Source organism: Rhinichthys klamathensis, unplaced genomic scaffold (assembly GCF_029890125.1).
Source record: "Rhinichthys klamathensis goyatoka isolate OS25496 unplaced genomic scaffold, OSU_Roscu_1.1 h1tg000005l_1, whole genome shotgun sequence".
NCBI classification, from domain to species: Eukaryota; Metazoa; Chordata; class Actinopteri; order Cypriniformes; family Leuciscidae; genus Rhinichthys; species Rhinichthys klamathensis.
Genome location: NW_026606558.1, coordinates 1,539,219 through 1,553,572, shown reverse-complemented (window position 1 = coordinate 1,553,572; position 14,354 = coordinate 1,539,219). Strand labels below are relative to the sequence as shown.

The following is a 14,354-nucleotide window of genomic DNA, read 5'->3' as shown; positions in this document are numbered from 1 at the left end:
GGACTGCGCACACAGACAACATAATTCGGTGTATTTATTTTTCGGGTGGGAGGACGAGGTTGATAACGAGAACCCTTTTGCACCACGTGAGCGGAAGTGTGTGACATCATCAAAACAGTGTACGCCTGGGTAGCGTCTGTTACCCTGTCTGTATTACTACATTTAAGGATTGTCTGTATTGCAAGCGCTATGTTCCGTTTTTTGCGTGGCGTTGGTCTCTCCGACTGACCGCTCTGTACCGAGTGCGACGACGTTGTTTATTTCTTCGATAGTCGATATCGAAAAACGCTATGGTCGAGCAGTCGGATCGCGCCCCGCTGCTGGACTGGGAGGAGGTTCCCCCGGCCGAACTTGCCCCATCGGTTCCATCACCGGAGACTGGGGATTCAATACAATCCGGTCTATCGAGTTACCCGACCGAGGGCAGTGTAGGGGTAGATATCTCCCTAAACAGAAGCCCAGCGAGACCGAATAGTGTAACAGCTGTTCCAGGTGAAAGTGCACACTCTCCCTATAAACACCGCGGCCCGGGAGGAGATGCTTCTGCCACCGATGAAGAGGGAGACTGCGCCTTTCATGGGCTGTCGGTCAGGGATCGGAGGATCACTGGGTCTGGATGGGAGGAAAAAGATCAGATTGTTGCTGTGTTTGTTGTGACTTTCGACACCAGATCGGGTGAGGTTAATCAACAAATACCGGTACTGTAAAATAACTGACTGAGAGAAAAAAAAAAAATGTATGTGGGAGTCACAAATAAGAATGTCTGAGATGATGATGATGACGAAGAGGAGAAATCTTTAAAATATCTAGTTCTTATAATAATTTCTAATAAAAAAAGTTCTTAGAAATGTATAGCCTATTGCAATTTAAAAAAACAAATATTATTTTAATTTAATAACAATAACTTTTCTGCAAAAAATAAAACTGTTATTTTATTGTCATATGACAACAAAATCGGCTTCCTGTATGTTAGTGTTTTGGAAAGTTTTAATATAAACAATATATTTTTATTATATTATTCTTTTTTTTAGTCTCTGCTGTCTGTTAATAATGAAAGCTGAACTACATATCCCTACATTCCTTCCTTATCTTTACACCACTTATTTTTTACTGTAAGCTACACAAATCATATCAAAAATAGCTTTTAATTCAGAAACTGAAAACTTGTTTATTATAGAAGTGTGCAATAACACCTTGTGTGTTTGTGACAGAGGCATCCTCAATATTCCCATATGCGAGGTTTTGTGTTATCACTAGTAAGAAAATGAATAGAATATGAAGTGAGAGTTGTATAAGTCATCCGGCAGACTACTGTACTGTTCTTATCCAACTTCCTTTTTTGCTTCTAAGTTTAGCAGAGAAAGGCATTTGGAGAGTTTTTGTGTTCTTCTGCAAACACTATTTGACTAAAACCTAGTCCAACAGCTTCACAATTGTTTACATAGGCCCACATTGTGTCTTTTACAGGGAACATGATAGAATGGTGCCTACCTCAAGATGTGAATCTGGAGGGAGTAGAGTTCAAGTCAATGGCCAGCGGCTCTCATCGGATCTCAAGTGACTTCATGTAGGAATCTCTTTCTTAAATTTCATTGTATTTATAAGGGGCCGAGGGCAATTGTAACATTTTTAAACTTTTCGTACATAACACATAACTAATAACTGCAAAACTACCTTCCTATAATAAACATTTGATTTAACTGTGGTAAAATTAGTAAGACACACTTCAATAATGTTCTGCACAATTTAAACAAAGTTTAAGTAGGACTTACTTACTTTTGTAATATTTTTTTTTTACTGAAATACATGAAATTCAGGTTAAATTTAGTCATGCAATTTCTATTTCATATCTAGTGTTACATTTGCCCTGGACCTCACATTACATCCTTTATGGGATCTATTTGTTATTCATGTTACATTTCAACCAACAACCTAGAAATGGAATAAATGTTTTGAATCCAAATATTGGCCATAAAAAAGTGAATTTTGTGTTGTTCTTGTGTGTTGTTGTTCTCTCTCATTCTGTTACATAAGATTTGACCAATTATTTTGCTTTGTAATGTGTCTGTCACATTCATCAAGATAATTTGTAATCATGAGGCAAACTGTTTGATCAGTAGTATTTTCATACTTGCATTCAAACAGGTTAATTTGTGCACATAGCCATGTATGTAGATTAATCCAGATTAAATGTGCTTGTCTCTTTTTGTAGATATTTCCGTAAAGGCTGTTACTTTGGACTAGCATGCTTTGCCAACATGCCTGTGGAAAGTGAGCTGGAACGAGGAGCTCGGATGAAATCTGTAGGGATTTTGTCTCCTTCTTACACACTGCTATACCGTTACATGCACTTCCTGGAAAACCAAGTCCGGTGAGTGTATTCTTGCATCACGTTTTACCTTGTTTTGTTTCCTCCTCTTACTCTTTTGCACGCATCATTACTATTTTAAGATGTTGTTATGCATTAAACATAAGCTCTGAGTTGCATGTGATGATGATGTGATATCTGCGTGAAGGTATGCAAATACATAGGTTGACAGGCGCAGGTAGGACATCCTGTCATTGCATTCAGATTTTTTGGTCCTGAGTCTTCCATATAAGATATGTTCATTTTTCTATTATTCTATTATTAATTGCTGAGGGCGGCACAGTGGCTCAGGGTAGCTCTGTCGCCTCACAGCATGGAGGTCCCCGGTTTGAGTCCCGACTGAGCCAGAAAGCCTTTTTGTTTGGAGTTTGCATGTTCTTCCTGTCCTGTGTCTGCGTGGGTTTCCTCTGGGCACTTCAGTTTCCCCCACAATCCAAAAAACATGCAGTATAGGTGAATTGGAGACTCTAAAATTGTCTGTAGGTGTGGGTGCAGTGCTGAGTAGGTTACTTATAAAATATAGTCGGTTACTGATTCCAAATTACATGACAAAAATTGTAGTTAGTAACGTAATCCATTACATAACATATTTAAGACAATGTAATCTGACTACTTTGATTACTTTTAGATTACTTTTGACCTAACTTTGTTTATCACATTGATTTGAGAAGGATAATCTTGTACCATATTAATATAAAAATACAAAGAGAAAGAAAATGTATTCCATTCTTTGTTATCAACAACATGAAGTGCATTAAATATTACATTATGTCAGGTTTTCCCAGACTGGGGTTCATGATGGAACTGCACGGGTTTCTGAGTTTAATGAAAAGCTATTAAGTAATTCAATCATAAGAGTGTAAAATTAAAATGAATCATTTTAAAATAAAAACAATCTAAATAAAACACTTACTAAAAAACATACAAATATTTTATTTGTTTACCTGTATATCATGTGACCATTAACTGACATCAGAGAACCATAAACTTAATTTTATTATTATTATTGTTTTAATGACTTTAAATTTAAATCGCGTATGGCCCATAGAATCACCAAGAGTCAGATATGACTGAATTGGTTTATGAATTAATAAATTATTGATTACTATCAGGATGTGAAGAGAGTTTCAACCAGTATAACAAAAAGTGTTTATGAGAAACATTGCCTAGACTAGCTTTAATTCTGCAAATGCATTCTTACAGGCACCAGTTGCAGTGTCCAGGCCAGTACTCTCCACTGGAAGCTTTCTACGAGGATAAAAAGGCAGTGTTGCCCCCAGGAGGGAACGGTTTGGTCACAGCCTGCCCGACCAGCGCTCTTGGACCCATAGTCAACCGCTGCATGCATCCAGAGATGAAGGTTTGAAGATATAACCCAATATTGTCTGCCACTAATCAAAGCTTCTGCTTTTTTAAAGATCTCTTCATTAAATATTTTTTTTATGATAGTAGCTTTAGATAATTAGATTTTTTTTTTTTGAAGTTATTTTTTAGTTTCTAAAGAAATCTAGGCCAGGCCACTCGGGGAATTTCATGTTACTGATTAATCAGAGTGCATTACTTCTGCACATCCTGACAGCAGCATAAGCATGGGAGAGTTCAGTTTCGTGGAGTAAAAAAATAACTATTGTGAGACAAATTTGCCTGTGTAAAAACCGCAAGATCCTCTATTGTTAAAGAAGAATTCCACATGAGGAGATAAATATGCTGATGTATACTTCAGCTCAGAACTAGATTTGGTTATATTGTTATGTCTATGGCCTATGGCCTCATTGTCTATGGCCTTGTTCAGTCTTGAATATGCACATTCTAAATGTTTATGGTTTTTATAGTTACATAAAATTGCCGGTAAATAATAAAATGTAATGATATCAAGAATGAAGTACACAAAAAGTACATACAATTCTATATATATATATATATATATATATATATATATATATATATATAAAAATAAAAAATAAGTTCACAAAATATGAAAATTGAACTTTGAATAATTGCACTGACAAGCCTGTCAGAGGATTTTAAAGATGATACTAGATTGAATAATCAGCTAAATGGCCATAATTATTGTCTGAATAGACCTTAGTCAGGGTAGACGCCATATTGAATTTAATAGATGAAAACAAGGCTGTGAGGGACAGTCTTTACAGTGGCGTGCACTGAATAAAGGTCCTAGATCACGTGATTTTCATAACTCACAACTTTCAGAACTGTGTTATGGAGTTTTTGTCTACTGATTTTCTTTTTTTCTTTCGGAAGCAAGTTTTGTCGGCTGGACGATTGGTATGATTGGTAACAACTGTACGGTCCGTTGAACACACTGTGATTCTATCCCGCACAGCCTCGTTTTCATTCCTGTCAAATAATAAATGCTGCTACCCTGACTAAGGTCTATGGCTATGAATAATTCTTTTTTTCATTCATAATTTTCTCTATGATCTAAAATTTGTCATATATATTTTTTTATAAACTTAAAGGACCTTTTTAATATGTGTGGTGTGTCTGTATATGTGGAGTCATTTAATAAGAAATCTGAAGCAACTCATTTTGTCACTTTCTCTGTACACCTTGGATTAGATTACACACCCGGCTGGCTGCATGTCCCAGTTCATCCGCTTCTTTGGAGAGCAGATCATGGTGCTGTGGAAGTTTGCTTTGCTCAGGAAACGCATCCTCATTTTCTCTCCTCCCCCTGTCGGTGTGGTCTGCTATCGAGGTGAGAGAGGAAACCCATTAACATGCACATTGACACATGGGCATGGCTAACATTTCTACTTATTTTCCATAACAAATTAAGGGTATGTTCACACTTGGCATGTTTGGTTAAATTAAAACGAACCCTGGTGCGCACTGTGCAGCAGATCTTTGTTTGTGTGTGTGACGGAGGGATTCTGGCCGCTGTTTTGACTCCTTTACACATTTTATAAGCTCTTCATGAGTTCTCAGATGGTCAAAATACCATCATATGTAGGCTACGTACTTACAACTAGCGGATTTAGCCCAGCACACAGCATTGTTTTGGATGTTCGGTTGGTTCTGATGCGAAATATATAATAAAAGTCGTTAACATAATATCTCTATGCCTTTAGGTTCGGTATCTTTAGGTTTGGTGTTAAAATGCCAATGTGAACAATTAGCGGAACAGGACTAAATGTTTTTTTTTTTTGGTCCGGACCAAACGAACCAAGCGAACCGAACTACAAGTGTGAACACACCCCTAGAATAACTTGAGAATCCAATTTTATAGATTATCAACATGCACTTGCCAATGTCTTGGCATTGTCATTAGCTATGTTTCCATCCACCTGTTTTTATGTGAAAATTTTGGGATATCACATAAAATAAAGTGCTAGTCATTTATAAAGCATGAATGGAAACATAGCTAATGATTTGTGCATTTATTTTAAGCTGTAACTTTTATTATATAATTCTGGGTGTTTTCACATTTAACTCATGATTATTTTGCTATGTGTTGTTTTGCATCCATTAGTATACTGTTGCTGCTGCCTTGCTAATGTGTCTATTCCTGGGATGGGCTTGACTGTTCCGGAGTTCCGCCCCTTCTTTTACATCAACGTTGCTGACATCACTGCTCTTGAGGCTGAGCTGTCTTATGTGGCCTGTAAGTCTCTCAGTGGACTCAAGGACTGAAGTTGGCAAAATTCATAATTCCACAGACACAAAATGGTTTAACCATTGTAAACAGTAGATGTTAAATAATATTTAAGTTCAGAATGAGTGTAGTTCTTGGTTGATCCTTAAAAAAAAAAAGAATCTTTTCCTCCAACATCTGTATTAGTTGATAAATTTGAGAAAGAATAATGTACTGTAACGTAGTATCAGTAAGAATAAATCAGTGGAGTGAATTGCATTTTTGATTTTTTTTTGATTTTTATTTGGGTTCTCAGGTACTACAGAGAAGATCTTTGAGGAAAAGAAGGAGCTGTATGATGTCTACATTGATAATCAGAATGTAAAGACACACAGAGAGAGCCTCCAGCCTCTGCTTAGACTCAACAGTGCGGACCGAGAGAAGTATCGCAAGCTCTGCGAGCAGAGGTACACCTGCCTTTTAAAATCTGAAAGGCATATGAGGTGGAAAAAAACACATGAAAACATAATTCCACAGGCATATGCTGATGTTGCTGTCGTTGCAGGCAGATGCTGCTGTACTCTCAGGAGGTGGATGGAGACTGCACATCTAATGAGGAAGAACTCTTCATTTTGTACGTGATGGAATTACACACGTCAGTTTATCACATCAGCAGTTTTTAGTGAGACGGAAAGTGTTTGTAAATGGAACAACTCAATACACTTTCTATAAAAATAGTTTAAGCTTAATGAAACCATACGTATATATAGTATTGTTTGGAATATGATAAATCCAATACTATATTTTTATACTTTGAATTTTGGATAGTTTGATTAAATACATTTCTCTTTCTACACTGTTTTTTGAAATAAGTCTTTGATGCTCACCAAGGCTGCATTTATTTGACCCAAAAATGCAGTAAAAACAGCAATATTGTAAAATTTAAAATAAATGTTTCTATTTTAATATATATATATATATATATATATAATTATTCCTGTGATTGCAAAGCTGAATTTTCGGAAATCATTCTATTATGCTGATTTGGTGCTCAGGATAAATTTCTAAAACAAACAGTTGTGCTGCTTAATATTTTGGAGAAAACCATGAAAGTCCAAAAGAAGAGCAATTAAATAGAAATCTTTTGTAACATTATAAACTTAACTGTTAATTTCAAATAATTTAATGCATCCTTGCTGAAAAAAAACCCTTTATTGACCCCAGAGTTTTTGAATGCTAGTACATTTGATGTAAATGCCATATAAATTTGCACATGTAAATTGCATTGTTATGCTTTGCATTTAGTATGTAAAAAGCCTTATTTATACATCAAGCAACTATTTCTTGAGTGTCTACTCTAATATAATATAAATCTAAAGCTGTGGAAGCACAGTTTTTCTGACATATGTTTACTTTTATTTTGACCTTTTTCTCGTGAAAGCCAATGGAAAAATGACACTTACTGTATGTTGCTGTAATTAATCAGTATGGAATCTGCCTCTGTTTGTGATCCAGGTTCTTCATGGAACAGAACAACAGAATCTTCCAGACCCTGTCTGAGTTGGCGGCGAGCGCTGATCCTACCCTGACTGCCGAGCACGTGAGAGCCATGGGGCTGGATCCTCAGGCCGACCGCGGCTTTCTCGTCGACCTGCTGGAAATCTACGGCATCGACGTCATGCTGGTTATCGACAACCCCTGCTGCCCGTAAGACACTCTGTCTCTGGAGCCCATTTTCTATTAGGGCTACAACCCACTGCCTACTGATTACCTGCTTTCTTCTCTCTCTTTCTCTGGCTTGGCAATCTCAGGAGCCATTCCTGACACCTCTGGACCACACTTGATAGTGCCAACACCAACAAGGTGCAATCTGACTGCAGGCTTTTTGTGCACTTTGCGGCCAGTCAATCCAGTGACGTCTTTCTGCTTGTCTGTCTGTCTGCCTGTGTGCTTCGTATCCTTCCAGCCATCTTGGATTTCTTCTCGACTCTGCCTAAGCTTGTTTCCAAAACATGATCTCTGTGCCTCTCTCTACCGCTTTTCAATCTGTGGTCTTCAGTTGTGACTTTGTTCTTCTAGCCAGTGCTGTCTGGGGGAACTGATGTGACGTCCCCAGTGGATATAAATCTGCTTCACTTGGACACCAGAGAATCGAAAAAGCACCTCTCACTTCCTTCCTGGATCCTCCTGGGTTTTTTATGCTGGTAACAACGGTTTGGTAAAGTTTGCTTTGAATGTCATATCTGTATTTCTAAAGGTTTTATGGTTGTTGCATATTACACACTACTACTGTGATGGTGAAGCACAATCTATGCCACATTTGTTTTAACTTAATCATATACATGTGAACCAGTAATTTCGTTTTGGGAAAAAAATGGCATCTGTCAGTGTGTTTGTTGTGTTATTTGTGATCTATTGTGCATGAACAAAGAGACACAATCAGTTTTGCTACTGTAGTTTGGCACAGAACTTATTCATGTATGTTAATGAGAATGAACGACACTGTAGAAGATTCTCAGTCATTCTTATTTCACTCCCCAAATGTCATTTCAATGCTGTTATTACATACTGATGAAATGGAGCATACAATGTGTTTGTTCATGCTGAATACAGGCCTTTAATTACTATCACCCTTGGTATTGAATGTAAATTGTACATTTAATGCACCGGCTGATGCACATTTGATGCAAATGACACAGAAATGTTACATTCAGCTTTTTGAGTCACTTAATTTGCTCTGAAGAAATGAATGTGATCCTATTCCTGTCTTTGTCATCAGTGAATGCTCATGATTATCACTTGTGAAAGACTTTTGAATTTGTATATATTTGGGGTTTCTTATTTAAATGTGTTTGGGTCGATAATTTCAGAATAACAGCAGCAGACTGACCTCACAAGGCCGATTAATTTGTGGATTTGTGTGTTTATATGTTCATCCTGTGAAAATCCAAACTGGATCCTTAATTAATCAAATTATTTGTAGAGCTGCATAATTCATATAGGTGAAATTCAAAAGAAAACATAAATGGAAAAGCATTTACTCGACCTGTTCAGATTGAAGTCACTATCCATCTAAATTTTAACCTGCTAACAAAATAACGCATTGTGACAATTGATTTCTTAGGAACGAGTGCAGGCACTCAGGGTTGTAACAGTTGGATGGACAAAAGTTCTTTAAATTATGTTAAATAAAATATTTAAATTAACAATAAATAATACTGTTGCTTATAACCTAGATTTGCCTAAATGTGAATTTAGTTTTTACATTTCTTATCTATCAGAGAAATTGAGAACTTCTGTATTATAAATCTGTTGGTTGGTTATTTAGTGTCTGATTGTAAATGAATGGAGAATGTATATTAAGCAGCCATGTAACATAATTGTACAGGTGGAATTGTCTGGTATTGTGTATGTGAGATACTTTTTGTGCGTTATCCAAGTGTTACACAAGTCTTTGTCATAATAACAAGCTAAATGAATGTTGAGTTTTACTCTACTGGTATCACAAAGCACTAGTGTAATGCCTCTGTCTTACACACTACCTATACAGTTATACAAACTAACAGCATGTGTCTGTTGTTTTAAAGCCAGTGATTCTTATTCACTGCCATTTTGAAATAAACGGTTCTTTTCTAATCACATGTTTTGTCTGCACAGTATTTAAGGGTATTTTAAGACAAAACACTATCAACTGAAATGATAAAAAATGCACGGAAAAGCCTTTAAAAATAAGAGATTGATAATGTCTTTATTTCTTGGTTCTTATCTGGTTAGACATTTACAGTAATCTTGTATCAAGAAAATTCTAGAGCCATGTTTGCACTCCCAAAAACATTCTCTCAAAATAAACCAGTTTGGACTATAATAAGTTAATAACAGTATGACAACCTCATCCATGCTGTTAAAAAACACAATTTTTGAGACATAAACTTACTTTAACACATACAACTGCCTTTCCATTAAAGGTTTAGTTTACCTAAAAATGAAAAACCTGTCATTTACTCATCCTCATGTCATTCCAATCCCGTAAGACTTTCGTTCATCCTCAAAACACAAATGAAGATATTTGAATGAAATCTGATAGATTTCTTTTCCTCCATAGAACGCTACACAACTGACGCTTCAAAAAGTTCATAAAGAGATTGTAAAACTAATCCATATGAATCGAGCAGTTTAGTAAAAATATCTGAAGAGACACGATCACTTTATAGTTTATACGATGAACAGATTGAATTTAGGCTTTTATTCACATATAAATATTGATCAGCGAACATAAACAGAACCTCTTGCGAAAGCTCAAACGTGCTGCGTCACACATGAGAATTAACCTCATTGGAATGAACCTTCCATCTACCACAACTGATGTGTAAGATGATACATGTTTATGTGAATGAAAGCCTAAATTCTGTTCATTTAAGGCGACCGAGTCTCAAACTAAACCGCTCAATTCATGTATTAGTTTTACAATCTCTTGATGAACTTTCTTAAACATCAGAGTGGGTAGTTGCGTAGCTTTAGCTCTCAGATTTAATTAATATATTTTCATTTGTGTTCTGAAGATGAACCAAAGTCTTACGGGTTTGGAACGACACAAGGGTGAGTAATTAATGACAAGTTTTTCATTTTTTTTTTGTAAATCAACTCTTTAAGGTCCATAGAACACAAAATGTTCTTCTTAGAGTGTGATGACTTTATAAAAACTCAAAGTTCATTTGACTCCACTGGTTTTCCAGTTTCTCTCTTGTAGTTTTAGGAAAACGTCTCAAATAATCTGCAGTCCTCTACACAATGTTATGTAACCAACATTATCACGGCACTGTCATCACTGAGCCTGTGCAAGCTGCTCTCTGCGCTCAGCATTGCAAAAGAACCTCAGTTTCCGTGGCAACAGTCTCACTTCCACAGACATTGCCTCGTATTCCTCATTGTCAATGCCATAAAATCCAGCGCCCTCCTGTGGACAGGAGAACCAAAGCAATAGATGAGAACGGCTGTATCACAGCTTAGATCAATGAAGAAATCAGTTGCAAAAACTTCCAAAACACACTGACCTCCGGGAGATTGAGACAAGCAGCACTGGCTTCTATCTGCAAAGTATTTTCTATGGACTCCATTGGGTTTACTGCTTTCTTAGTCCTGCATAACATAAATCAATATTCATTCATGTCCACAAATTTATTCTTTAGGGGTTTATGAGACCTTATAAAAGTTCAGATGGCAAATTAAATTGAAAATATAATTATTCAAAATACAACACAAACTATAAAAATTTTAATTCATGGATTTTTATTTTTTATTTAAATTGACTTTTTATTTTAAATTATTATTTAAAATGTACTATTATTTATTTAAATTTACCAAGAAATCAAAATGGACAATTCTTAAGTTATGGAATATTGCTGTATTTATAATATATTATTATAATATAGAATGATGTTACAATTATAAATAAAATAAGTTATTATAATATAGAATGATTTACACTCACCCCTCAGTGATGAACTGACCAACTGTAAGGGAGTCTGGGTCCAGAGTTATCAGCATAGAATCGTCCACCCGCTGAAGACAGTAGACAATACCAATCAGAACAAAACCTCAAGGCTATTTTACATTTAGATATACAAAATATTCCAATAACAAGTGTTATGTCAGTACTCACTCTCTTCACAGGGTTCTTATTGTGTGTTCTAACTGAGAGCTCCAATGTGGAAATGTCTCTGCTCTCCCATTGCTCTGGCTCGGGTTCTACCGGTGGCTCTACCAACACAAATGGATTTAAACAAGAATTAAATACTAGATATAAACAGATACACAAGAATTGCCCTGGATTGCTTAGCAATAAGTCTGAACCTGCTTTGAGACATAGAGTATCAAAGTAACATTATTCATATTAGGGCTCTAATTTTCATGAACGAAAATTCAGTCACACAATTTTATCCATTGGTTAAAAAAAACTGCCTTATGTGTTATTTAAATGTTTGTATTCATTTTAACCTTCAATGTTAGAGTTATGTACCAACTGACAGGGTTCCCTAGTACTGTACTGTATCTGATATATATCAAAATGTGAAATTTGTGACAATGCCCAGTTCTAATTCATATTCTATGTTTTATTTAAAGAAATATATTTATAAAAATTATAAAATACCTTCTATAGGAGGGTTCCAGTAGTTCTGGAGTCTGCGGTAGATGCGGTAAAGGAGGTTGGGCCTGTGTGGGATGTCAGTGGGCAGGTCAGGTGGACGAGGTACAGGAGCCAGATAGGAGAGGGACGCCTGGTGACTCTGTGGCCACTCCTGTAGGAGAGAAGATAATCTGATTAATCCAATACTCACTAATATGTAGGCCTCATATATGATGTACATGTAACTGAAATATGATCACTGTCAATGAAGCACTGCACTCACCTTAAGGCTACTAAACCAATGTGCGGCTCTTGTTTTCAAGGGGCCAAGGTACCAATATCTTGACAAAAAAAAATTAATTAAATCACGTTAGAAATACAAATTCTCATTTTTTATTTATTTATGCTGTGAATAAAAAATTAAGCAGAAGCATACTTGCTAATAGAAGAAGCGACGTCTCTAAATGCACCCCAACGTAAGCTTAACAAAGCAAACACTGGCTGCTCCTTCTCACCCTAAGAACAGAATTACACAATCAACTCTGTGTGAAGGAATGAAAATAGTTGATGCTGTCAAATCTGAGGTTCTCTTTCAAAATGCCTGTCAAATTCACTTTTATTTGCAGAACATCCAGTGGAACCGTTTCTCCTTTCAGTATTGACAGGGTTGCTGAGGTAATGTGCCTAAAAAACAGAAACATTTTATTACAATTTGATCACAACAAACATTTGGGCAAATAATTTTCTTTGAAAAGAAGTCTTTTCTTTGTGAAGTTTTCTTTGTGAAGTCATGAGACTTACTGTACTTTGTTGTCTGAAACTAGATGCAAACTCTGACTTAGAGAGTTACTGGAACCCAGAGGAATGAAACCGATTGGTATTTTACTGAAGTTCTCCTGTGGTTACAGTAGTTCAAATTCAGAAAACATGGGGATGTTTAATATAACTTAGTCTTAAAACAAATGTATTACTAGTAACTACCTCATCTGCTCTGCGCAGTAGGCCAGTTATCACCTGTGTGAAATACAATGCATGAAAACATGGGTCAAATACAATGCACAAAAACATTTATTAAATATGCTCAAGTTGTCAGAAACCACTTTATGAAGATACTTTTGTACCTCCTGTAATGTCCCATCACCACCAGCAATGATCAGCATATCTGTTTGCTCCATTAACTCCATGAGCTTTTTCGCCTGGCCTTCATAATCAGTCTGTTACATGACAGAAAACAGATCGCAAACAATAAATACGTTAAAAAATGCATACAAAAAAGGTGTAAAAAAAAAGGACCTGGGCACAGGATGATACCTTCACAATTTTAACCTCCATACCAGCCAAGTGTAAAATGGGAGCTGCATTCTTCTCAAACAAATTATTGGCTTTTCTGCAGAGAAAATGTAACTATGATTACACAAACAAACTGACATGGCTAAAAAAAAAACATGGAAAAACTTAACTGATTTATTACACAGTGAGGGACATAAATCAGTATAATCATACCCTTTACAGGCAGCAGGATTCAGAATGACTGTGGCTTTCTTCAGATGCTCCTGGGGTCCAATTGACTGATGACCAAATTCCTGTGGAACCATCAGATACAATATATTTAAATGTAGCTAGGGAACCTTATGAATCTGGGTAGGTATCAAAGTTATTATAGTTGACAAAAGCTAAAACCATATTATTTCAATGTAGGGAACCTTGAGGTTCTGGGTATCAAAATTATTATAGTTAACAAAAGCTAAAACCATAAAAACATTCTCGAAACTGGGGGGAAAGAGTGCGAGTTATTTTCAAACTAAATATCCCTTACCCTGGCCTCTATACATGCTTCTCGTCGCAGCACACTGTCACTGTGAAAAAAATAATAGAATTAATATACATCAAATGAGAAAATGGGTTTATAGATAGATAAAAGACAGAGACGGACAGTCATATATCTGATTATACAAACCAGTGCTTTCCATACAACCAGTGTCCTCCATATGACAGCACACACACAGCAAATGTGGACTTTTTCCAGTGATTTCTTATAGTCCGAAACCCTTTCACCACCCGAGCCATTATTCTCTATATACTGGCTTTCTAGATATCCCACTGAAGGTACACTATTGCACGGCAAAACAAATAGGACTGAATGTAGATCTTCACCGTTGACATTCCATCGTTCTCCCAAAGCATGACCGGTGCAACAAGAATATTCCTCCTCAAGTGAAATATCAGTTCCGCATCAATTTTGTCGTAAAATGTGAGCATTTCATAAT

General features: G+C 36.2%; 2 protein-coding genes across 5 annotated transcripts; one reads left to right on the top strand and one right to left on the bottom strand.

Annotated features, from left to right (window-relative positions):
* Window positions 1-74: 74 nt before the first annotated feature.
* On the top strand, window positions 75-8,147 carry dennd11 (DENN domain containing 11). 4 transcript variants are annotated; one of them, XM_056254625.1, is made up of 10 exons: window positions 75-675; window positions 1,468-1,567; window positions 2,213-2,371; window positions 3,572-3,728; window positions 4,949-5,087; window positions 5,862-5,993; window positions 6,280-6,430; window positions 6,529-6,597; window positions 7,479-7,670; window positions 8,047-8,147. In XM_056254625.1, the coding sequence occupies exons 1-10, from the start codon at window positions 291-293 to the stop codon at window positions 8,063-8,065; spliced, it is 1,503 nt and encodes a 500-aa protein (XP_056110600.1). In that variant the 5' UTR covers window positions 75-290; the 3' UTR covers window positions 8,066-8,147. The 4 variants fall into 4 exon arrangements, with proteins under 4 accessions (XP_056110600.1, XP_056110590.1, XP_056110609.1 ...); XM_056254615.1 differs by having other exon boundaries at window positions 8,043-8,147; XM_056254634.1 differs by having other exon boundaries at window positions 76-675; window positions 7,775-8,135.
* Window positions 8,148-10,623: 2,476 nt separating this feature from the next.
* On the bottom strand, window positions 10,624-14,304 carry agk (acylglycerol kinase). Its single transcript, XM_056256562.1, has 15 exons — window positions 14,045-14,304; window positions 13,904-13,943; window positions 13,591-13,670; window positions 13,399-13,474; window positions 13,209-13,301; window positions 13,069-13,101; window positions 12,889-12,983; window positions 12,702-12,771; window positions 12,524-12,603; window positions 12,371-12,428; window positions 12,112-12,259; window positions 11,623-11,720; window positions 11,452-11,522; window positions 11,015-11,099; window positions 10,624-10,917 (listed from the first exon to the last, which is right to left on the bottom strand). Exons 1-15 carry the CDS (start codon window positions 14,152-14,154, stop codon window positions 10,786-10,788), a joined length of 1,269 nt encoding a protein of 422 aa, XP_056112537.1. The 5' UTR covers window positions 14,155-14,304; the 3' UTR covers window positions 10,624-10,785.
* Between the last annotated feature and the right edge of the window lie 50 nt (window positions 14,305-14,354).